Source organism: Engystomops pustulosus, chromosome 3 (assembly GCF_040894005.1).
Source record: "Engystomops pustulosus chromosome 3, aEngPut4.maternal, whole genome shotgun sequence".
Classification (NCBI taxonomy): Eukaryota; Metazoa; Chordata; class Amphibia; order Anura; family Leptodactylidae; genus Engystomops; species Engystomops pustulosus.
Genome location: NC_092413.1, coordinates 105231421 through 105257622, shown reverse-complemented (window position 1 = coordinate 105257622; position 26202 = coordinate 105231421). Strand labels below are relative to the sequence as shown.

Here is a 26202-nt window from a genome sequence, read left to right as displayed (position 1 = left end):
CAAGCTCCAAAGACATTCTTTTTAGTGCAAAGGCAGACACAATGATATACCTGGGCCTATAACTTTATAACTGTTAAAGGGTATTCCTTTCTGGGCTTTCACAATTAATTTATCTGCCATATATGTACATTTTTTCAATTGCATATTATTAAAAAAATGTACCTGTGTAAAGATAATTTCTCATAAATGTAACCAAGCTGTCCCGAGAAATGCACCACAGAAGCCTCACACACCATCTGGATTCAAAGTACATTTAATATGCAAAAACAATTTGTTTCTTTGTGCAATCACTCCAGTAGAGGTGGTCAATCTCATTTCTAAGGGACAACATGGCTACATTTATGAGAAATTGTAGTGTGTTTTAATATTATCTAAAAAATATGATTTTATGAAAAAATAATCAATTTTCAACACTAGATGATTTAATGTGAGCACTGAAATTGTTCAAATGTCATTATAACATATGAATAGTAAGAACAATATCACAAGCAAAACATTTTAAAGGATGCTGAAAATGAAGAACAAATGAAAATCATAGACTTTAGGGAGAGTAATGAAAAATACCAATGTTTCAGTTTGGACTTTGGTAAAAAGCTGCAACCTGGAGCAGTGACTGGGTAGACCCTGGGGCACGCCACTGCATTTTTACACATTAATCAACCATCGTTTCACATGTCAGAACAACACCTTTAGTGATTGATTATTGTCATAGGGAATTGATGACTAATGCACTCCATAATATTGGAATAACACAACTGGCAATACCTTTGGTTTGTAAATTTCTGTCAATTTGCATTCTACTCATTTACTCAATTAACTATTTAGTTATATTATCATTATGCAAACATTTCTGAGCAAATTTCTTACCATATTAACATGGCTTAGAAAACGTGCATGCGTACATCTTAGTGTTTAAATGGTGCCCTCTACTGATGGGAGTGGTGGCTCAGTAAGAAACTTTGCTACATATAAGCATTTTTAACTTTTAAATAATTATTGAGAATATTTAATTTAACTCTCTAAAGTGCATCTTTTTTACATAAATAAGTGGAAATTATTTATATATTATTATATGTGTATATCTATGTATCCACACATTATGTGGTGGCCAAAATTGTGGACACATTTTGAAATTTGCATGTCTCCAAGTTGGAGGCTGAGAAAAAGTCATACTAGAAAGAAAGCAATAGGAATGTAACTGGTAAAATGATGATACTGCAGGGATTCCTCATTCATATGATAAATACATAAAAGAGTCTCAGGTGCTATAACAAAATGGTAAGGTCTGCTAAAATGCAAAAATGTCTAGTCATTAAGATAAAGCCAATAAAAAAATAGGAGAGACAATTAATGACCTTATCTTCTGCTCCTCATGTTCAGAATCATGTTTAGGATAAATGGAATGCAAAGAATTCCCCTCTTCCATTAATAACTGGATGTAATGGCAACAGACAATATCCTTTACTGACAGGAGCAGCATCCAGGCGCTGAGTGCTAGGTCAATCCCATAAAAAGAAGTTTAATGACTTAAGCAGCTTGCTCTTCTAGCTGTTTGTGTAGACAGCAATTGCTAGTTGAGTTACTTTTTGATTTTTGCTGACTAAGATGTTTTCTTATGCCTTATACTAGCACTCCCTGATGACATTCAAAACTTCACTAAAATCACTTGGTTTCTGAAGTACACCGTTAAATAATCTCACTTTAAAAAGTTCACTTTTCAACTCCTAAAATCTAGATACATTACATTTTGCTGCTGATTCATGTAGGATTTGAGGACTTCAGAGTTCTTTACTTCTTATGGTAAATAGGCAAAGGGAAAAAAACTAATTGCAGCTTTGGGTTACGTTTCAGACCAAAAATTCTACAAAGTAAGAATGCTTTAAAAAATGGAAGTGTTTATAGAATTGTTAAAATGTATTTCACAGCAGAACCACATCCATGAACATGAAAAGTCATTAAGAACCATATTCAACATAAAAAAATACAGTCCTGGAAGTCCTTGATGATATGGTTCCACAGAACTCTGAAATCTAAATTATAGAGATTGCATGAAGAGACATTTAGTCAAGCTCACAGATACAGGTGAGAAGACTCATAGTCTCATAGTTTGGGTTCGGTATTAGGGTACAGCCACACAACCAGGATGTATAGCCCTTTGGGTAAACGAATTGCCAATCAAGAGAAAGTGGATGAAGGAAGGTTTGTTTTATCAGGCCACACTCTCCCTCTACTCCCTTCTGAACTGACAGTCATTGGGTTTCTGAATCCAGACTCCAGACATACATGCAACCCTAAACAAGGTTACTATTTTCTACATACATGTCATCAGGGCAGTTGTCCGGTGAATCCATTCTCTCTCCAGAACGCACATAATGTAAAACTTCAATATTCGAATAACCTTGATATGGCTGTTGTCCAAGAGAAAACATTTCCCATAAAAGAACTCCAAATGACCTGAATAAAACAAACATAACACACAAGGTTCCAGATCAGATTATGGAAAAACATAAAAATGACTATATACACAGTTCCATACTATACTAGATATTCACCAAATATTAAAATGACATTGTAAGTGTAAGCTGCACTTACAAGATAATACACTAAAATCAGTTTCCAAAAGTAAGACACTGTAGAACTGAAGTTTTACAAATAAAACTCACCAAACATCAGAACGAGTGGTAAATATGCCATCAATGAGACTTTCTGGAGCCATCCATCGAACAGGTAGGAGTCCTTCTCCTTTCTTTCTGTAATAATCACTTTTATACACATCTCTAGCCAGGCCAAAATCGCCAATTTTTACTATTCTCATTGACTTGTTATTTTCTTTCACTGATACCAAACAATTGCGAGCTGCCAAGTCTCTAAAGAGAAGTTCATTTATACTTTTGTAAATTATGTTTTGAAAACAAACACTTAAAAGGAAAGTGTCAACAGACAAATCTTGAAAATTAAGAGGATCTTTACATTACAGGAAGTATACCATAAAATCAAGCATGATAAACCAGGGACACCAGTGACTGTGGTAATCTCCTTACATTTGTTATACATGGCCTCCTTACAACTAAAATCAAATTCTAAAACTATGCTAATAAGCCTGAAGAGCTCCTAGGGGTCTTACAAAAGCTCCGCCATGCTGAAAATTCAAAAGAGGAGGCTCAGCACCCCTCCCCTCCTTCACATTCTAGAGAGGTGGGATTGACCAGAAAGAACCTGGGTCCCAGACCAGATCCCACTTCTTCCGTTCTCTCTGCTCTGCTTCTCTTAATCCATCCGACAAGCCGCATGCTGGTGGCCAGTGAGGTGGAGGAGATCTGGTACAAGTGGTATCTAATAATGTACCTGTCTACAGCAAGAGATGTGAGGCCTACTTTTCTTCTCCCAAAAAGATTCACAAAGGAGAATCTAAGCAATCAATCCCAAGCAGACTGCTTCCGATTTAAAAGGAACCTGCCACTGGGATCGCATTTCAGCTAGCCAGTTGCGCATGTGCAATGTGCCTCTTTCTCTGTCTGGGTATGTGCAGGGCTGGAGCAGAGAACATAGCTCACTGCGTATGTACAAGAACTGGCACAAGAACCAATGTATTTTTATTTATTTATCCCTCGGCTTAGTAACATATGACCACACTATCCTGATATGTAGAACTACTATCTACTATACTGCTATTTTTGTAGTATTATATGTATTATACTTTGTGGGATATTATATTGAATAACATTTACTGTGACACACACTTTTTAACTTACTTTTTACCGATTGCTACGCCGTGATTTTTTTATGGATTAATTAATAAAGATTTGTATTGGATCTATACATTTAAATGGATTCATTTTTCTTGTTAAAATTTTCAGTTATCTACATTTGTACAGCTGGGGGTAATTTTTACTATTGCTGATACCACCCAGTTATTTAATTTTGGATACTTGTATTCAATACAATTTAAAGCAGTTGGCGCTTTTGAATATATCTGGTCCATCTGTACCTGTACATTGCCTCCCCTGAGAGGTTCAGCCTTTCCCTGTTATCCACATGCTGTACTTTGCATCTCCACACAACTTTCTGTTTCTCACTCTTTCAGCGCGTCCATAATGGCCTCCAGTGTGTTTTTTTTTCTCTCAGTCTTTCTCACTGACAGACACAGGGAGGTGGGAGGGGGGAAGCAGGATGAGTCAGAATCTCTTGCTGCAGATCCATCCTATTTACCAGTGTAAGATCTTTGTTTAGATGTCTATGCAGAGTGCACAGAGTGTCTGCACACAGCAATAAAGGAAGCATCAAAGATGATGAATCTATTGGTGAGCATTCGGGGTTTATAAAGTCAAAAGCACATGGGCAATTTATGTAAAAGAGTTGCCAACCCATTTAAAGCTGTGACAAAGCAGGAAGCAATTAATTACTGTTTAAGTTGCAATGTTTTTACTTTGCAATGGGACGAGAGACCCACACAAATTGCCCGTCACAGGCCCTGGAATTCCTAGTGACGGCCCTGGTGGAGGGAATGGGACAATCATCATTGAAATCTGTAAGCGTATTCATGATAAGTTTAAGAAGGACACCTATGTTGTTTTGACAAACGTCAGGCATAGTAGTATCTTACAGTATATTGGTAAACTTATGTCCTTAAAATTTTAAAAATTATTATTATGAGATTATGATTTTTATAAGTTAGCACAATATTTTTTACCTGTGGACAAAATGCATTTTCTCCAGATATGCACAGCCTCTTGAAATATCCAGTGACATATCCAGAAGATCCACAGTTGATAGCAATGTATCTTTATCCTATTAAAACACATAACCATAAATGTAAAAGTCTTAAACTACTAACCTTCAATTAAGCAGACCATGTTGTAAACATGGGATTTATGTGTCTGTGTAACTGATTAGAGTGTCTTAGGGTTTTTGCCAAGCTTGTCATCACTAAATTTTATCCATCAAAACAGCAGTACATCAATCTATGTTTACTCACATTACATATGAGATGGACTTAAGCTGCAAAGCAAATATACCCTTGACAACTAATTAAGACAAATAACAACATATTAATGGTGCAAATATTTGATAGACTCCGACTACTGCCAATATTTTGGGTATCATCAGTACACAACAATGTGTGTCAACTAGGAGTTAGAATAGGAGATATCTAATTAGTTTATGTCCAGTCAGACTTATAATAAACTGCCAATCACAATTATTGTACAATGTAAACATCACCTTAAAGAATACAATTGAAGAATAAAGTAAAATACAATTTTTGAGCATTTTTGGATAATCATTACAGATGGTATCTCAGATAAAAGTGGATTATACCATTGCAAAATGTAATGTAAATGTTGTACGTTTGGAGCCTTTAAACATCTTGTTTCAGAAACAGGTAGAAGTTAGTAAACAACTATTCCACTGAATCAAGAAATAAATTGATGCATTCTGTACACAGTCATGAATCATAGTATCAAAGGAGAATAAAGTAGGTTAAATGATAACAAGTTCATCAATTCCAAAAATTTCAAAGTGAGGAAAAAGAAGTTCTTTAGTCAGAATATATCCCTGGATCACATCCCATCTCATGAATATAGCTTCCATAACGTGATATTTTTCTTTTAGAAAAAAAGCATTTGTAACCCTCAGAAACTTGTCCGTCATCTCAACACAGAATTTGCTAAAGTTTGTCAATAGCAGGGATTGATTATACATAAATAAAGATGGGATATAGTACTTATGCTTACAACAGTATCTGCTCGAGCATCTCTTAAGTAAGAAAGAAGATCCCCACCATCCATAAGTTCCAGGATAATGTACTGAGGTTCATTATAAAGGCAGACTCCAAGCAGCTTCAGGATGTTAGGGTGATCAAACTGACTGTATACAACAAAAGCAAGATACTTAGTTTGACAGAAAAGAAGAAATACAATCAGGATTTTATTTCAGTTATTACTGCATAATAATTATTAGTAAATGATGAGACTCATTCATGTCCAGGGCCTCCATCAATGCATGGCTAGACATACTGCCACCAGGAGCCTAAGGAAAGGTGACCAGGCACTGAGCCCCTTTTACTTAGCTGTGAAAAGGCCCCACTAGTAACAATGTAAAATGATCAATAGTATTAGCTTTAATACGCAGATACCATTGATTATTACAGCAGTGCAGCAGTATGCATTTCCTGAACTCCTGGGTCCTTCTGTGCAGGGCACAGAGACCTGGAACATCATAAGTGGAGCAGGAGGCAAGTGCTTTTATTATTTTATTCTGAGCAACGGTTTATATTTTTAATTCATACAGGGGACTCATTAGGGAGGTCTATGCATATTATAATTTCTATGGAGGTAATATAAATTATAACACATTTTGGTGGATGACCATAGATATTAAAATGTACTATAGGTGGGCACTATACATATTGTAATTCATATGTGGAGGCTGATGTGTTGTATTGTAAATCATTAGGAGGGATCATAGCATAATTTATTTAGGAAGAGGGGTTTGTCATTGTGTACATTCTGCATTAAGCCAAGAGGAAGATATATATATATATATATATATATATATATATATATATATATATGGGAAACTATATACACTCACCGGCCACTTTATTAGGTACACCTGTCCAACTGCTCGTTAACACTTAATATCTAATCAGCCAATCACATGGCGGCAACTCAGTGCATTTAGGCATGTAGACATGGTCAAGACAATCTCCTGCAGTTCAAACCGAGCATCAGTATGGGGAAGAAAGGTGATTTGAGTGCCTTTGAATGTGGCATGGTTGTTGGTGCCAGAAGGGCTGGTCTGAGTATTTCAGAAACTGCGGATCTACTGGGATTTTCACGCACAACCATCTCTAGGGTTTACAGAGAATGGTCCGAAAAAGAAAAAACATCCAGTGAGCGGCAGTTCTGTGGGCGGAAATGCCTTGTTGATGCCAGAGGTCAGAGGAGAATGGGCAGACTGGTTCGAGCTGATAGAAAGGCAACAGTGACTCAAATCGCCACCCATTACAACCAAGGTAGGCAGAAGAGCATCTCTGAACGCACAGTACGTCGAACTTTGAGGCAGATGGGCTACAGCAGGAGAAGACCACACCGGGTGCCACTCCTTTCAGCTAAGAATAGGAAACTGAGGCTACAATTTGCACAAGCTCATCGAAATTGTACAGTAGAAGATTGGAAAAACGTTGCCTGGTCTGATGAGTCTCGATTTCTGCTGCGACATTCGGATGGTAGGGTCAGAATTTGGCGTCAACAACATGAAAGCATGGATCCATCCTGCCTTGTATCAACGGTTCAGGCTGGTGGTGGTGGTGTCATGGTGTGGGTAATATTTTCTTGGCACTCTTTGGGCCCCTTGGTACCAATTGAGCATCGTTGCAACGCCACAGCCTACCTGAGTATTGTTGCTGACCATGTCCATCCCTTTATGACCACAATGTACCCAACATCTGATGGTTACTTTCAGCAGGATAATGCGCCATGTCATAAAGCTGGAATCATCTCAGACTGGTTTCTTGAACATGACAATGAGTTCACTGTACTCAAATGGCCTCCACAGTCACCAGATCTCAATTCAATAGAGCATCTTTGGGATGTGGTGGAACGGGAGATTCGCATCATGGATGTGCAGCCGACAAATCTGCGGCAACTGTGTGATGCCATCATGTCAATATGGACCAAAATCTCTGAGGAATGCTTCCAGCACCTTGTTGAATCTATGCCACAAAGAATTGAGGCAGTTCTGAAGGCAAAAGGGGGTCCAACCCGTTACTAGCATGGTGTACCTAATAAAGTGGCCAGTGAGTGTATATGGTTAGTTTAGTAAGTGGTGCATATATTCAGGGAACACTACATATTATTTATTTGGGGATATATTGAGTGTGTTTTGTAGTATACAGGGGTATTTTCATATATGCCAGGTGTTAGTGTGCCCAGCAGTGAGGGGTATTTGTTATTCAAGAGTACATGGTGCACAATACTGTAAAACACGACATTTAGAGGACAGTTCTACCAGTACCTGGTAGTTCCTAGATGCCCCAACTGCCTATTTGTCTTATCAACACTATAGTCACCTACTAACCTTTGAGTATGCAAGACAACTCTCATTATGTGTAGGACCATTCAAAGAATATCAGCCAGGTTTGCCTCCAAAATCTGGTGGCAGCACGGTGGTGAAGGTGTCATCAGCTATTATTCAACATTAGTCAACATTAGTTTATTGTTTAGATTTGCCTGGTCATTTTAATGGACATGATAACACATAATCTTATATCACAGGGGGTTGAAAACCTAATGTACCTTATGTAATCTAGGGACTATAAGACATGTTGAGTTATTTTATTATTTTATCATTATTTTATCATTGTGAAAGCCAGTGGATGCTTGTGCATTGCTAAGCCCATTCAATACAATAAACATTAGGTTACCAGAGAAAAGGTTATTGTCCTTCCTATATATTCCTAGAAGTTTAACCATAAAGGACATTTCACAACTATAAGGCTTTAGAGGTGAAGCTTTACCCTTTTAAAGATGCAGGGGCAGCTTTCTTGGATACCAGTGAATATGTGTTGACATAATTAAAATATCCTCGTAGTAAAGTAACAATTCAAATTTAAAATGTCATGGGGGAGTTTTATAAATGTACTAGCTGTATGTGCTGGATCTGTCTGGGATAGTAAATAACTGCTCTTAGCTGTAACAAAGCAGAATTGGTAAACAAAATAGTTTTTATATATCTGTGTATCTGTCTGTCACTCTCCCTGCCTTCCTCTCACTCTCCCTGCCTTCCTCTCACTCACTCTCTCTGCCCGTCTTTCACTCACTCTCTCTGCCCATCTATCTCATTCTCTCTTTACCTGTCTCTCACTCATCCTCCCTGCCTGTCTCTCTGTTTCTCACTCACTCTCACTGCCTGTCTCTCTCTCCCACTCAGTCTCCTTGCCTGTCTCTCACTCACTCTGCCTGCCTGTCTCACTGTTTCTCATTCTCCCTGACTGTCTCTCTCCCTGCCTGTCTCTCATTTACTCTCCTGCCTATAACTGTCACTCATTCATCCTGCCTATATTTGTCACTCACTCATCCTGCCTGTCTGTCACTCACTCTCCATGCCTGTCTCTCTGCCACTCTCTGTCTGTCTCTGACAGTCTCCGTCTCTGACTGCCTCCGTTTCTGTCTCTGACTGTCACTTTGTCTATGGGGAGATATATCAGAGATGTCTGAGAGCAGACACTGTCACTGACTGTCTCTCTGTCTGTCACACTCTCACTCACTCACTCTCCCTGCCTGTCTCTCATTAACTATGCCTGCCTATCTCTCTGTCACTCTTTCATTCTCCATGCATGTCTCTCGATCACTCACTCACTCACCCTGCCTGTCTCTGTGTTACTCACTCACTTTCCTTGCCTGTCTCTCACTCACACTTCCTGCCTGTCACTCACTCACTCTCCCTGATGGTCTCTCTGTCCCTCTCTGAGTGTCTCTGATAGTCTCTGTCTCTTATTGTCTCTGACCATTTCTATCTCTGACTGTCACTTTGTCTATGGGGAGGTGTCTGAGAGCAGAACTTTTATAATTGCCCAAAGTAACCAATCAGAGCTCAAGATTCATTTCCCCACAGCAGTTTATAAAATTACAGTCGATCTCTGATTGGTTACCTTGGGCAACTGGAACAGTTTTTCCTCAGATTTTACATTTCTGATAAATCTCCCCCATCTCTGCCTCTATCCATCTTACCTTGCACATAATTTGTCTTCTACTTATTGTCTATGGCAGTGGTGGCGAACCTATGGCATGGGTGCCAGAAGTGGCACTCCGAGCCATTTCTGTGGGCACTCAGACCATGGACCCCCAGGACAGAGTTCACCAAATAGAACCAAATCCACCAAAACTTCCTGCAGTCCCAGGGAACTTAAGAGATGCTGCTCTCAGCGCTATTTTAAAGTGACACTTTATTGGGTGTTTGGAACTGCAGGAAAAGTGAGAAGGTGTTGACAGAACGGCAACGGCAAGGTCTTCCTGCTGGACCCACCATTCTTCCTCTACAGAGACACTCTGAAGAGAATCTGTAATGAGTCTGAATTTGCCCTCCTTCTTTCAGCTGTATTGGTGGCCTCAGGGAGCCAATACAATTGAAAGATGTGGAAGAACAGGTAGCAATAAGTTACTGCTTAAAAAGCCATGTTGGCACTTCTTGGTAAATAAGTGAATTTTGCTTGTAGTTTGGGCACTCTGCCTCCAAAAGGTTCACTGGCCTATAGTAACCATTGACCTGTGGCAGAACAGCAACCAATCACGGTTAAGCTTCCAACTGCCACAGCAGCAGCAACAGACAATGGCTCCTGTGTATGGTGTGTAATAAGTGGATTTTCTAAAGCGTGGGGTAAAAATTTTGGCTCAAAGCTGGGTCCAAGACTTTCCCTGAGACACAGGCAACAACTGTGTATAATTTGGTGATTATTAACGCAACAGTAGATTCCTTTAGCGACATACACACACACCTACATCCAGCTTTATATATTAGACATGCAAAAGTTTTCCGTTCCTATTACAACACATGCACCTACAGTGTCTGAGCATAGCATTACAAGAGCACTGTACCCAACGTATTTATTCATAATATGTTGTGGTCTATTTTTAGCATGTATTGGTGTGATCATAATTCAAAGTACAATATACCTCATTAAATGAGCTTCCTTCAGAAATTCCACTTTTTCTTGATCTGTTGCATCACTCTTCAGAGTCTGTTCAACATAAATATTTGAATACATCCAAATTAAACAAAATTATTACTGCTTACTGCTGATTATGACACGGCTTTCAACCTTAAGGCTTAGGACCAGGCCAAGTGTCCAGAAAGATGCTGCAGAATCTGCTACCAAATGTTCTGGCCTGAATCATGTGTCCACTGCCAAAGACTATCTTGTTAGCTCACAACATAGATACTGAAACAAATTGAGATCTGGAAAATATAGTTGTCAGGTCCACTCCTTGAATTCTTTGTTATGTTGTTATGCCCTTTAAATGAAGGTAATTAAGATAAGCTGATCACAACCCTAAACAAGTCCCTCACAGTGTATATCTTGATTTTACTATGTTACTGTGGAGTAAACTTTTTCTGCCCCATCAAGCTTATTTGGCAAAATATTAACTATATTTTCATGAATGTGATGTGTATAGTAATAAAGTTTAAGGTGCAGCTACAGTATAAAATGTCATATGGGAAATATGAAACATCCATTGTTAGGTACTAGCCAATACATACCAAGAACTCTCTATCTGTCTCCCATGGAGGAAATTTATCAGGGCATGCACACCAGTTTTTTGGCACTTCTTGTCCTCTAGTTATGCTTTGCTGTTTCTTACTGTGTGTTCTGACATATGCTACATTTTTGACTTATCTATTGCCTCTTGAATCTGTACCTTGCCACTATCTTGGATTCAACCCAATTTGTCTGACTTTGCTTGTCTGTCTGTCCTCTGTTGTTTGTACCTCTGTTGTCATCTTTTCTAAGCACTTAGTCAGAGTAGGGATTGCCTTCAAGTTGTCCTCTGTGATTAGAACAGCCTTGGAAATCAGTTAGGGAATGGGTTGTGGGTGAGCTTAGGACCTGCATCCCTTTCTATATTTGTGACACTAATATGTTACATTCCTTGACAAGTGCCATTTTAATGAGATTATGAATGTTAAATTCACCGGATATTGGTTTTCATGTTATGGTCAATTAATAAAATGATATCTGCAGTAGTTACATTTTTCTACAAATTTAGTTCTGTGGTATAACTCACCAACAGTTATAATATCAAACAATAATACCTTGTAAAATGTTCACAGAATGACAGATGTAATCAGTTTACTAGTCCATGTAGTTATGAAGTCATTCTGTAGCTTTTGAAAAAATTTACCTTTACAGCAACTTTATAATTTCCAGTTCCAGAACCAAGGATATCCACAGCAATTCCTTGATATACTTCTCCAAAAGCACCGCTTCCCAAAAATACACAGAGTTCCAAATGCTCTCGGGGGAAGTTTGGTAGGTTGTCTATTTCACTTTTGGTTGGCAGAGTACTTAAAAAAATGTTATTACATTTAACTGTTGATCACTGTGATTTATATGATAAAGAATTAGTTGGTTGCAGCTTAATGAATCTTAAACTACTATGTCACATTAGAATTCCAGCAATACCATTAGGTCTAAAAAGACATGCAGAAGGAATAATAACTATACCAAAGGCAACATTTCAAAAACATGATCAAATGTTATCTTTTGTGTTTCCTACTATAAGAATTGTGTATTTATTATTTAAAAGGTCTCTAACTATTTCAAGGTAATACAACAATATTTTTAAAAATATCGGAGTAAAATGCTTCTTTGCCCTCTTTCATTGGCTCATATCATACTCCATCTTTCCCTCCTGATCTGCTTTTCACTCTGGAGTTTATATGAACTACTACCAGAATGTTTACCACTAAAACATAGACAAATAAGGATCACTTTCATTAGGAAGGACCCATCCTAATGTTCATCCCTTTGACACAAATAGAAGAAACATTTGCAATGTGAAGTAAAAACGTATTTACCTTACAGCATAGCAAGCATTAGCCAAGCCAACAGCATTAGACACTCCACGAAGCATAGCAAGCTCTTTATCTTCTTTTATGATGCCTATAGTTTCCTTATTTTGGCTATGTTTTTTAAGTTTCAGTCTCTTGTAAATAACTACAAACCAAAACATTTAAATAAAAATTCCACCAGATAATTTTCACTTGCAAATATACAGAAATGTTTGATGCACTCATACTTACCAAAAACAGTCAACACTACCAGCACAAGTAGCATTCCTAAGACAGAGCCAACAATAATTCCGACATTATCAGGTGAACTATCCTCTGAAAAAAGAATACATTCAATAACTATTTTATACACCATTTTTTATATATTATATATGTATTCATAATGGGGCAAATATATTTTAGCATTGCAAAGTCATGCTAAAATACCCCTACTATCTTTCTCTCTCTGTCTCTCTTTATATATGCATGATTGAATTTCTGGACTTCTGTCAGATTTCTGTAATCTTCTTTATGTTAAGCATAGTCAAACTTCTTGTCTCAATTTGGCACAAAGGTAATTCCGCAATTTCAGCTCTCTATTACCTATCATTCTTGACACATTCGCAAAAGCAAATATGGCACTACTTGATTCCACTTAACAGTTGTTCTCCATAGCACATGAATTGATCGATATGAATGTTGTCCTTTGTTCATAGCCTAACTTTTAACCATATCAAGACAAATCGTGACAATATCAGAGAGAAAAAGGTAGGAAGGTCTTCTTCACAGCTAATTTACGCCGATTTACTGGTGCCGATGTCCACCGGTGTCTTGCTGCAAAAATAGCAGGTATTTGACCTGCTCTAAGCATTTGGTGGAATATGTCTATATCTACCTAGAAGGAATACTGTATGTTTGTACTCAGAGAATGTTTTGCAATTTTTAATTAAATCCATAACAAAGGTCTTGGTTAGATAAGGACTTGGATAGAAAGTTTTAGGTCTTTGCTGATTCCTGATAAGAGGATGTGTCTGTGGATGTAATTCAGATATATGGCCTGTAGGACACTTCCTTCAAGAGTCTGCCTTGGAGTACTGATGTTGCAGCTCCTTGTTTCTCCAGCCTGAAGCTACACTATACAGGGGACCACACATAAATAAACTACCAAAAATTCAACATGCAGAGTGATTTGTGATTGTCCTGAATATAAAAATATGCCATGATGTACAAAAAATACTGTCATCTTTATTTTAATTAATACGCCACATACAAAAACATTTAATGTCAAAATGCAATTGCTTCTGAACTTTCCCTCTTCTCTCTATGGCTGGTGAGCCTATACCCTGGTATGATTTTTAAAGTGCAGTAATTCAAACAATTCCTAAATAATCCTACAGTTGATGACTAACCAGCTCGTAACAATACCATCACCAACAATAAGACATAACAATAAAATAAAGAAAGGGTATCACCAGTAAATATGAGTACGGGGCTGGCTGCCCCACCCGTTCCGCCACCTTAAAGCTTTTTCAGCTGTTTATGAATAAGGTCTGTATGTGACCTGTATATAGTTATGTGGACTGATGGCTCATTTGTGCGCACAACACACCGCCTTGTTTCTCGGCGTGTCTCCGGCTGTACCGCGTGTACCTTGCCGCGCGGTCACTTGATTGGCCCATTCTTTCTACCCCCCACTTGGGCCAGCTATGGAACGTAACGGCGAGGTACATCCCCAGCACGGACGAACCTCCCACAGCACACTGGGATGTAGAGTCAACGCCCCAAGGCATGCAACAGTCTGGGGAAACATGATTGCTAGATTGCTAGAACTATAAATATGATCTAGATACAGATTCAGCACTGTTAACACATTCTATGAGTAAAAAAAGCCTTACTGCAACATTTTATGGCAGGAACATGGTTGTCAATGTCCATTCAATAGAGAAGAGTCCCATATGCCAGATACATAAAGTCAGATACTAATATGTCCATATTCATTTTCTCTGCATACATTTGGAGGCCAACTTATGAAAATTAAAATGACAAGAACAGCCAGTACAGTCTGGATTTCGGGCTATATAATGTCTGAAAGTTGAAGTGAACAGCCTGAAGCTATCCAAATACCAGGCTATAAACAACCTATGCCAAACATTCACATTTATTCACATCTGATGGGTGATTTTTAATATGTTAGCGCTGCCTATGGTTGGTTAAACAGACTTCTTTATTATTTGACTTTTCTCACATTACCTGAAAAACAGTTAAATTTTTTGTGTTTTATGTCCATAACTCCTCTGATTGATTTTGTTGTTGGCTATCTCATTGATTTAGTTGGTATTTGCTGTGTCAGCCTTTCCATGTCCACACTGTTGTTTAAAATGACTGTTGATTCTGAACTTATGCATAACAGTAAGGGTCTACAGATCAACCTATACTTACCTGTGTATAGCAGAATATCTTCGCTAATGCCACTGTAATTTCCAAGACCAATCATGTTGGCTGCAACTGCTCTGAATTGGAATATCCCATCCAAAGCTTTGGATTTCCAAACACAAATGTCACTGCAAGAACCATTGTAAGCCTGTGTCCATTGGGCCAACTCTTTGATGTCAGTGATCTGTCTGAATATTAAATGTTTTATTGGTAGTCATTAACACAAAGAAATTGTAGAGAATTTTCTAGAAATTGTACGTATGTGTACCTGGACCATTCTTTAGGCTATTCTTTAGAAACCTTTAGTTCTTATATGCACCAGCAGCTTTGCAGGCAGCGATCAATGGGTGTTACTGGTAAGTGTTTGCTGCAATATGCAGCAAACTGAATTTATGTTATATAATTTATAAGTTACTCAATTTATGTTATGTAACCCTAACTGGTAAAATATTGTCATGTAAAAAAGAAGCCCTCAACCAACTACATTGAAAGAAAAATAAAAATATTACAGCTTTTAGAAAGCAGCAAGTTGTAGTGCATTACTTACCTATACTCTAACAGACTATATGTGAGGTTACTACCATTATCAATGGCAGTTTTCCACTGGATTGTATTGTCGTCTCCAGGGACTTTTTGTGGAATTCCTGGTTTGCTTGGAACGCCAGCTAAAGTACAATAAAACAAACATTAATATATACCAAACCCCTGCATGCGTCGCGTGACTTCATCAGGCTGCGATGATCAATTGCCAAGACAGCCGCGAGTTTATGTCAAACTCCCAGGCCTGTCTTTAGGCAGTATCTGTAACAGTCTGTGAGTACACAGATGCACTGCAAAATTGCCATATACAGTACTGAAATACAGTAGTATTGCAGTATATGGTGGGAGTGATCAGACACCCAGGGTTCAAGTACCCTAGGTGGTCTAAAAATACAGTTAAAAATATTTAATGAAATTACAAAAAGTAAAAGTTCAAATCACCACTCTTTCCTTAGAAAGATACAAAAGTAAAATCATAATTATGTTGACCGCATCCTGAAATACCAGATCTATCAAAATGTAAAAACGGTTATTCCCGGTGGTGAACCCTATAACAGGAAATAACAAACCTAATGTCGTGAAGTTTGAGGGATGAGACATGCTCTGGACTCCAGTGAAAAAAAGAACCATAGCCTGTACTTGGTAGACTGTATTTGGAACAACTCCTATAAGGGTGCAGGTCCAGACTGATCCATTTGCACAGTGTTGATGTGTCGGTTTATACACATTGTGACTTGTTAACTGTGTGGCAAAAATTTAGGAAACAATAGAATCATTGGAATATTAACATAACGAAACATACTAGGAACCCTGAACAGTTATACTTGAGCATTTACCTCTTTCAGAAGAAACCAGAATTCTTGTATAGACACCTCTGGAGCTTTCCACTCAAGCTTTAAACTTATATTACCTGGAACAATATTGTGTGGAGCAGCCGGTGAATTAAATGTTCTGTCATAAACTACTCTGCTTTCAGAATACCAGTCCTCTTCTGGGTGAAATGCAAGAACCTAGAATGGATCATAGACAAAGAGATAAATAGCCAGACAAATAGATAGTCAAACACATGTAAGGTCAGTTACTGTACCTTAAACCCATAATCAGTGCCTGATTGAAGATTATTTAGAGACCATGATAGGGCCTCATTTGGAAATTCACTTCTTGTCCATGGAGAATTAGGACTCAAAAGAAAACTGGTTGTTTTAATCTGATATCGAATAATGTCCAGGGGTCCATTGGGTTTGGAGGGTTCTGCCCAAGTGATATTGACTAAAGAGTCTGACAAAATAGTCAAATTCGTAATAACTGCTGCTTCAGGCACTAAAAGGTAAACCAAAAATAGTAAACAGTAGCAGCATCATTGTAAGAGACAGTTACAAACACAATAGACCATAAAATAAATTACCCCCATAAGCCGTCCTTCCAGTGACTGTGGCTGCTAATGGTTGTTGATCTAGCAGAAATGAGTAATAGTTTATTGCATTGACTTCAAATTCATAAATGGAGAAGGGTTGCAGACCCGAGATGGTTGCTAACTGTTCTTGAAATTCCTATAGATAGATGACATCGCAGATTATTTACATATTTAAAGAATTTTACTTAAAGAGGAATGTCACCACCTCACACATGTGGAGCTTAACATAACATAAAATAGCAATAGCAGCTGCTACACAGAATCAGGGTCAACCATGGTTGCTAAAAAATATGGTTCCCAATATCTGACCATTATAAGCCCCTCCACTGTTAGCACAGTAGGTGCTGGAGAGAAGAAGGTGTGTGTTATGATATGCTCTAATACTGAGACATTGTGGGTTATTTATCATTGGTTTTACTGGGGTTTTTTGCAAGTTAGTCACATTGAGGATTTTTGAGACTTTTTACTGCTTAAAAGTCTCACAGGTCTATATACACCTCTTCATTAATCTGGTCTAAACATAGAACTACTGCTAGTGCAACGCCATGCAAAGCCAGATTCATGACTGGAGACTTTTTGTAAAAAGTGTCAGAAAACTTTTATAGTTACTCCAGTCCCCTGCTTCTCTATGTGCTGAGACTTTATTTGCATTTTGAGACTTTTTGGGGACTTTTTCCCAGACAGAAAATATACCATAAGAATATTTATTGAAGGGCCAAAGCCATTTTAATTAATCTGAAGGGCAGTGGGACATAGAACTGTCCCAAGAAGCTTGCCTAGTGATAAATAACCCCACTGAGATGATCATAGCACTAGACTCTTCCTCCTCCTGCTATGGCACCTCCCTTCTGACAATAGAGACAATTATGACAGTCAGATACTGAAAAAAATTCAAAGTTCCCCTGAATCTATATTATAGTATGTTAATCACCACATGTGTGAGGTGGTGAAGGTCCTCTTTAAAGTAATAGTTCCAGCTATTTTTTTTAATTATAAATTATTAAAAAGCAACAGGCTCTTTGTTCCTCCTACTAAGCAGAAATTCTATCTGATATAGTGTATAAATTTGTCATATATTTTCTATAAAATGCTTCTGCTATTTCTAAATGAACAAGTTAATAACTAGACACCGGGGCATCATATGAAGCAACACTGCCAACATTGTACCCCATTAAACTCCCGTAGGATATGAAATGCCCTGCATAGAATGCCCTAAATTATTTGAAATCCTATCAATTTACCTATTAGAAAAAGTCATAACAAAATGAGCAGAGAAGAATCGTACTGTATTTTGTCTGAACTGAGTCAGTTTTTGAGGCTGAAGGGAGATTGCCAGAGTTACAGGCAGTTAAAGCCGTAAAGTTGGTAATGCAAACTGAAGATAAAGATTGAATCCCTGAATATTAAACTGCCTCTATCTCCAGTTCTGTGGCTCACAAAATCATAAGCCTTACCTTTAATATGACACCAAAAACTTGTTTCTTAGCACCCCCTGCAGCCTCTAGATTTGTCTCAAAATATGTTTTCAAAATAATTCAAAAAGTATCTCATCTTTCAGATCACATCAGACCTGTGGATTTGTGAGCTACAAAACCAGAGATACAGGGAGTAAAGAGGTGGAACATCGATCTTTATCTTAAGCTCTCATTACCAACTTTAAAGAGAACCGGTCATGCAAAATTACCCCCCTAAACTAAATATATTTTCATAAACTGCCATTAGAGAGCATTGCCTCTATCCCTTCATTGTCCCTCTACATGCCTGTAACCCTAAGCAATGAGGTCCTAAAGCTGTATGCAAATGACCTGTGAAATGTCCAATGAGTCATTATCATATTCAAGCTGTCCAGCTTATTCATGAGTGGGAGGTACAGCCACACCCCCAGTGCTTGACTGACAGCTGCTCCATGTAATGGCTGCTCCATGTGCTTGCTGGTGGCCACGCCCCCTGCAGCCTGTGTGTGCATGTGTGTGTGTATGTGAAAGATACAACAGCTCCAGGCAGCCATGTTATAGCAGAACATGTCAGGTACTTGTGTAGCTGATGTCTGTGTCTCTGTGTATTAGGAGGATGCAGCATGTCAGCAGATGCAGCACATACACTAGCAATGCTTTACTATACATTATACACAGACATGAGCAGTGAGAGGGGAGTGTTAGATAGAGGTGACATAAATAGTGACAGAGACCTGATGACAGGTGTTCTTTAAGGGGCACATTTACTAAGGACCGGACTTTGCATGTTCTTTTATGCTTGCACAGGTATTTAAGACGTGGACACACCACATATGTGGCTCACGCGGCCCTTTTGTATGTTCACAGTTGGACCATGTGCCACATTTAACATGCAAAGTCCGACAAAAATGTGTCAGACGCACCATGTTAAAAATCCTACAAAAAATGTTTGTGCCCCTAAGTCTTTAACTGCATGTAACTTTAATCCCTTAACGACCAGACCCTTTTTTCGTTTTTGCGTTTCCATTTTTCACTCTCCACCTTCAAAAATCTATACATTTTTTTATTTTTCCATACATAGCTTGTACAGAGGGCTTGTTTTTGGTGTAACAATTAGCACTTCATAGTGATTGACAGTATTTGAAGGGCTTCTACCACCAGGATGAAGGTCTGTATGCAAATGAGCCTAAGGGGCTCCAGGCCCCATTAACATCTATAGCTCATTTGCATACAGTCTTTCATCCTGGTGGTAGATGCCCTCTAATATTCCATGCTGTGTACTGGAAAGCGGTAACAAAATTCCATATGCTGTGAAATTGGTGAAAAATCTGCCATTTTCTTGTGGGTTTGGTTTTTACCCCTTTCACTGTGTGCCCCAAATGACACATCTCCTATATTTTTTGGGTCGGTGCGATCATCGGGATAGTAAATTTTTATAGGTTTTAATGTGTTTTACTATTAAAACCTTCTGTACAAAAAATATTTTCATTTTGCCATCTTTTGACACTAATAACTTTTTCATACTATGGTTTATGGAGCTGTGTGACATGTCATTATTTGCAAGATGAGATGATGTTTTCATTGCTACCATTTTGAGGACTGTACAGCTTTTGGATCACTTTTTATGAAATTTTGCCAGATGTCATTTTGGACTTTGGCTCTATTTTCCATAAGGGATTAAACACAGGTAATAAGTGTTATTATATTTTGATAGATCAGACATTATGGGACTTGGCGATACCCAACATGTTTATGATTTTAACTGTTTATTTATTTATCAGTTCTAGGAAAAGGGGGTGATTAGAATTTTAAGGGATTTATTTAATTTAATTAAACTTTTTTAATTAAAGATTTTTTAACTATTTTCAAAACCCCTAGGGTGTTTTAGCCCTAGGTTGTCGGATGGATCCTACCATATACAGGAATTTTTGTGATCATCTATTACAATGTGCCACTGGGACATTTCTACAAAAGATCAGAAACTATACAGCCTCAGTTCTTACGAAGACCCGAGGCTGTCATAGCAGCATATCGTCACTCCCTGGCGACGTCAAAGTGTTAACGCAGATCACGGGTGTTCGCTGCAATATGCATTATGCATTATGCTCAGCCCATGAGTCCTCTCCATATACCCGCAGCCCACATGTGATGTTTTTTGCCACAGTTATAGCACTGCCGTGTGCCAAATATATTACTTCAGTACGCCACATTATTCTATCACAGCGTATAAGCTAATACTAGGCAGAAACATTACAGTCGTGTCCTAAGAAACAGGTAACAAATTCCCTCCAGTATGATTTGCCTCTGCATCATTTTCTTACTACTTTGAGAAAATGACAATATCAATTATTTGCTGAAAGTGAACCCCCTTTAACTGTGACAAATGCATGACAGTAAATGGCCATAACTAAGTAATTAACATGGTGAAGCTAAAAAAAACTTAACACATCTTACCAATATTGTGCTATGGGCATCTACAGAATCAGGTGCTAGTATGTGGTCCTCATCTAGAAGTTTTCTATGTTTAACTTTATATGTTGTAGTACAGCTTCTTATTAATGGACATATTACTTCTGTTATAACTGATGGCAAATTCAGTGTAATGCTTGTATTTGTTGTGCTCAGTATGGTAGGTTTTTCTATATGTGGCACCAATTTCAGACATCCTTTGTCTATAAGGAAAAACAAAGTTATTGCCATGACAAATACAAAAAATGTGTAACTATTCAAATTAAAAATCCCAAAGGAACCAGCTTGATGCCTATATCTGGAAATTTTTCCAGTTTGTAAATTATGAATACAGAACATATAACTGTCAACCCTATAAGAATGGAAATGCTGCCCAATCCAACTCTATGGCACTACTAAACACAAGTCAAGAACTATATTCCAATAAAACTTAATGGATGCCAACATGCTCCTCCATTCAAGCAGGTTATGTGGAAACCCTCGCCCCATGTCAGATTTTACAAAATGATCCTTGATTCTGGGATAAACTGTAGTTAATAGTGTACTTATTTCATTTTTTTTCTTTTCTAACAATACTTTTAATCATAAAAAGGAAGACAATGAGAATTATCTTGACATTGATGATGGTAATTATTATGGAACATGCCAAATGAAAAATTCCTATTTACCCGGAAAAGGTTGCAGTGCAGTGCTATATGCAGTAATCTGAACGTTTTCTTGAATCGTTTCCAGCAAAACTGAAAGCATAGTCATTTTGCTGGCATAGTAAACATTAGTATTTTCATTATTTTCAGTGATCCAGTAAATATAATATTCATCCACTGAAAGACTGGTTATTGATGCACCTTGTAAAGAGAAAGATAAGTAGTTTCTTTCAAAAGCACAAAAGACAACTGTTACATAGATGCTATAAGGGAAGGAAAAATGGCCGCACAGTCGGCATAAATGTCTACTGTAAGTACAACCTTACTTACAGGCAAACACAATTCAGAGCAAGTTAATAAAAGCCATCAATAGGCTATAGAAATATGCATCTTCTCTCATAGAAAATAAGCTCTCATATGAGCAAATAAAGAAAGAACTTAAAATGGTACAGCTTGTGTACAGATACAAAACCTACAATTCACCACATCACTTAGGGCAACGCAGCCTGTGCCATGTGTGTGAATCCATAAGGTCCCTCATGTTTAGTGTTTATGGAAGAAAATCACAAAAAATGTCCCCTCTGCCAGAATGCCCTCTACTATTGGCATTGGTAGCAAATTGTTGTGGGATTTTGTGTAATCTGCACAGTTTATGTTTTCATTTAAACTGCCTTTTTTTGTATGAAAAACTAGAGCGACATCTATAAATCATAATGCTCATTACAACCCTTGATAAGATCCATGAGGAGAAGTAGTTTCCAAAAAGTTGTCAGATTCAGGGGATTCTACTTAACTTGCAAAGCAAAAGTCGCATAGATATGACACAGCAATGAAATTACGAACCATCTTAATCTGCGCTCAAAAGCTAAATCTGAAACCTTCTATGTGTTCAAACCACTATCCAAGGGCTATGCAAATATGACATTGTACCTTACAAAACATTTCAGCCAAATATGTCTTTCAAAAGCCTATTCTTGTCCTACCTGTGTGTCCATGAAGTAGTTTGTGGCCACATATTACACACTGCAGTTTTCTAGAGAAATTGGTAAACATACGGTAATGCAGGGAGCATTGTCTCCTTTAACCCCTAGCAACAATTTAAATTGGTATTTACAGTAATTATTTTTTATAAATATTATATATCTGATAATATGGGGGTCTTCAGAATTTCAGCTATTTTTACATATTAACACCAAAGGTTGATCTTCACATAATTTAGCAGCTAAAATTACAGTTACAACAGGGGACTCCTCCTCATTGTGAGACATCCATTGTCTTATAGCCTTTCCAGCTTTGTCTCTCATTCTACATTTTTGGCAATTCTATTATTTCAAAAATGTGTTCAAAACTATAAACCTATTCAAGAAAATAAAGCTGTTTTATGTATTTATTGTCTATTTTGAAAAGTTAAAATGAAGCACATACCAGGCAGAAGAGGAACACTGTTCACTTTCCAGCAATGGCAACCATCCAAATCAGAGGTCCATATTTCGGTTACATTACACAGAAAGAAAATATATGAGTTATTCCAACCTGTATTATCCATAGCAAGTAATGTTCCCAGAGCACAATTCTTCTCATAGCAATCACAATTACTTGTAATAGGAACAACTTTCTTGTAATATCCGAAAATACTTACTATTGTATCATTTACTAAATCATAGAATGAAAGTCTGTTACCATTTTCCAATGATTCGATCCAGTAAATACGGCTGTAAAATAGAATGTAAAAATATTAAGAAATAATCGCCAATTTGGCAAATTAATGCTATTGTTTATATTATGTAAGATTATTCCATTTTTCTCTACCAATTCCTCACAGTTTCCTAGATCTCTGCTTGCTGTCATTCTACAGAAAGCTTCCATGTTTACTTCAAGTGCACAGAAATCTGACCATGGTCACACAGGTGCACGGCTTGTTAGTATTACAGAGAGTAATCAGAGCTGTGTGATATAACGAGCAGTGCACCTGTGTGACCATGGACAGATTTCAATCCACTGGAATTAAACCTAGAAGATTTCTATAGAATGACAGCAAGCAGAGTTCTAGAAAACCATGAGAAATTGATACATTACGGATATTGGGAAAATGTATAACTTTCCATTACTCAAACAATAACATTTATATGCTGAAATGGGAACACCCATCTAATGTTGGTAAAAAGAAGCCTCACACTTCCGTTATTTTAAACATAACGAATAATGCAGCGGTGTGTGAAATATAGCAGAAGTATACCAATTGTTGCCAAATACACAATAATGGAAGACATTAAAATCTATTTATCCTCTGCAGAGGATCTATGAATAAACTGCCGCCCCCCCCCCCCCCTCACGCACACACACACACACACACCAGGGGCGTAACTTGAAGGGGTGCAGAGGTTGTGGTCGCACCAGGGCCCAAGAGGTTTAGGGGGCACTTATGGTGTTGCTTTCCCATATGAGAACACTATTACTATAAACCATACTTTATACTCGTGGGGCCTGTCACAGACTTTGCACTGGGGCCCATCATCTTCTAGTTACGCCACTGACACACACACACACACATCACAGGATTGTTTTCAGTCTGGGTTGGCTTATTATAGGCTTAGGAGTCTAGTGGACGGTCTCAGTCTGTGATTGACAGCCATTTCTAAAAAACTGTGTATTCATATATAGCTGCCAATCACTGAGTAGAATTACCCACTTGTTTTCTTAGCTAAGAGTGAGTTTAATTTTAGTACATAAAGGACAGGTTACAAAACTATGTATTCATATTACAGTGTACTAAAGGAAATCTACCATCCAAAGCAAGCATGATAAATCAGGCACTGTTATATTGTGCAGGAGCACTCCCCCCCTCCCACTTCCTCTGCTGTTGTAAGATTAACTGTGAAGTTACAGCCCACCCCCTGGTCAGCCCACCCCCAGAGCCCTTCAGGCTCATAAGCATCAAATTAAAAGTTGATTTTGGAAGTAAAGAGACCATGGATAACAAATATAAGAAGATTAACACAGTCACAGTGCCTGGATCTATAAGCAAGTGACCCTGGTTTATCCATTCTTGGTTTTGATGTTAGATTTCATAAAAACATATATTTTATGGTGACAAATTCCCTTTAAAATATTTAACTATACAAAGATTCTGAGAATTTTAGTCAACTACAACAAGCGTTTACGTACCTAAGCAATGGATAAGCTAAAATAGTGTGCAAGTTAATCTTTGGAGAAATCTCAGTTGTGTTGAGGTGATTTAGAACTTTCTCCTGTCGCTCCAGGTCAATAAAGAAAAGTTGAGTACCATTCTCTTCTGAATGAACCATCACATAAATATGCCTTGCAATCCAGTCTACTGTCATACTCTGACATTCAGACAGACGGCCATCCTCCAATAGCTGCAAACAAAAAAAAAGTTTAGAACAAATGGAATTCAATTGTATGAAACAATGACATTTTTTGATAGAATATGAAGTGGTTATTATGATTCTAAAAACCTTGCTACCTTTTTCAAGTGTGCATAAAAAGTATCAAGTAATAAACCACTATAATGAGCTCTTGTGCTTTGTTTGGCACTTTAACAGTCCTAGCTTTAGTTTTCGAATAGTAGTCATTTATGTGACCTGCATTTGGCATCTCATAAAGAGGATTTCTACGCATGTGAATCTGAAAGAGGTGCGAATTTAATGAATAGTACACTTGGCTTAATGTCACTGTGTAGTGTCTCATCATGATATGGTATAGAGATTTTAAAGGATTCGAGAGTCTATGTCCATTATTTTCAGAGACCTTCTTTTGGTGTTTTTGTATTGTCATCCCTGCATTGTATTATAGAACTAACTTATCCACACAATATGATTTTATATAACAATAGATGAGAGCAATTAAAAGTCCTAGACCCAAACATTACAATTATTTAATTCCTATCATAATAGATACAACAAGTACCGGAACAGTAGATAGGCTTTTTAAATCACTTAAGAAGAGAGTATCATTATCTAGGTAGAAGAATTTTTCATTGTGAGCTATGTAGGAAATCGTCCGCAAATTTTCAGCTTTTAAATTCCACAATGCTTGTTTTCGGTCTACATCGATAAAAGTTATTGTGTTTGAGGAAGCAGTGATGAGAACTGGAGGAGGATGAATATCTGTAATGGGAAAGGCAAGACATAATGAATATCCAACAAAATGCAAAGATATGTATGAACATCTACTATTAGCCCAGAGACATGTGACTGTGGTGAGTCCGTGACTTTCTTTACAATGTGAATGGAAGAATTTTACTAATCAAACTTCAAGCTTTAGAGTGATTTATGAGCCAGGAAGTCCCTTCTTCCACCTAAGTCAGATGTGTCAAACTGAACTGTGAAAAGTAGTCTGTGATTCGCGGGCCAACAACAGTTGAGTGTCTCTGTCCTGTGCTATGGGGTTTCTTTTTCTCTAGTACAGGAAGAACACTTAAGAACACTCAACTTACAGACAACTGCTAGTTACAAACGGACCTCTGGATGTTAGTAATTTACTGTACTTTTGCCCCATGCTGGAATTATCAGCTTTAACAGTTATCAAAGGTATCTGACATTAAGATTTATTGTTAATCCTGGTTCTTATGACAACCCACCATTTTCAAAATCCAATAGTCACAGAGACCAAACAAGTTTTGGCCGGGTTTACAATTATAAAATATACAGTTCCAACTTACATACAAATTTAACTTCTG

The 26202-nt window shown here is 37.7% G+C and overlaps 1 protein-coding gene across 2 annotated transcripts in view; it reads right to left on the bottom strand.

Annotated features, from left to right (window-relative positions):
- ROS1 (ROS proto-oncogene 1, receptor tyrosine kinase) overlaps window positions 1-26202 on the bottom strand; it is a 123646-nt gene that overhangs the window by 15171 nt on the left and 82273 nt on the right. For both annotated transcript variants that reach the window (XM_072141714.1, XM_072141715.1), the window contains 19 exons: window positions 25431-25630; window positions 24669-24880; window positions 22929-23215; window positions 21528-21704; window positions 20845-21062; window positions 16928-17072; window positions 16610-16842; window positions 16359-16532; window positions 16092-16263; window positions 15530-15647; window positions 14989-15170; window positions 12802-12885; window positions 12577-12715; window positions 11901-12063; window positions 10674-10738; window positions 5733-5865; window positions 4691-4788; window positions 2664-2867; window positions 2320-2454 (listed from right to left, as the gene is read on the bottom strand). In XM_072141714.1, the coding sequence (XP_071997815.1) occupies window positions 2320-2454; window positions 2664-2867; window positions 4691-4788; window positions 5733-5865; window positions 10674-10738; window positions 11901-12063; window positions 12577-12715; window positions 12802-12885; window positions 14989-15170; window positions 15530-15647; window positions 16092-16263; window positions 16359-16532; window positions 16610-16842; window positions 16928-17072; window positions 20845-21062; window positions 21528-21704; window positions 22929-23215; window positions 24669-24880; window positions 25431-25630 (3139 nt within the window). The remainder of the gene's footprint in view (window positions 1-2319; window positions 2455-2663; window positions 2868-4690; window positions 4789-5732; window positions 5866-10673; window positions 10739-11900; window positions 12064-12576; window positions 12716-12801; window positions 12886-14988; window positions 15171-15529; window positions 15648-16091; window positions 16264-16358; window positions 16533-16609; window positions 16843-16927; window positions 17073-20844; window positions 21063-21527; window positions 21705-22928; window positions 23216-24668; window positions 24881-25430; window positions 25631-26202) is intronic.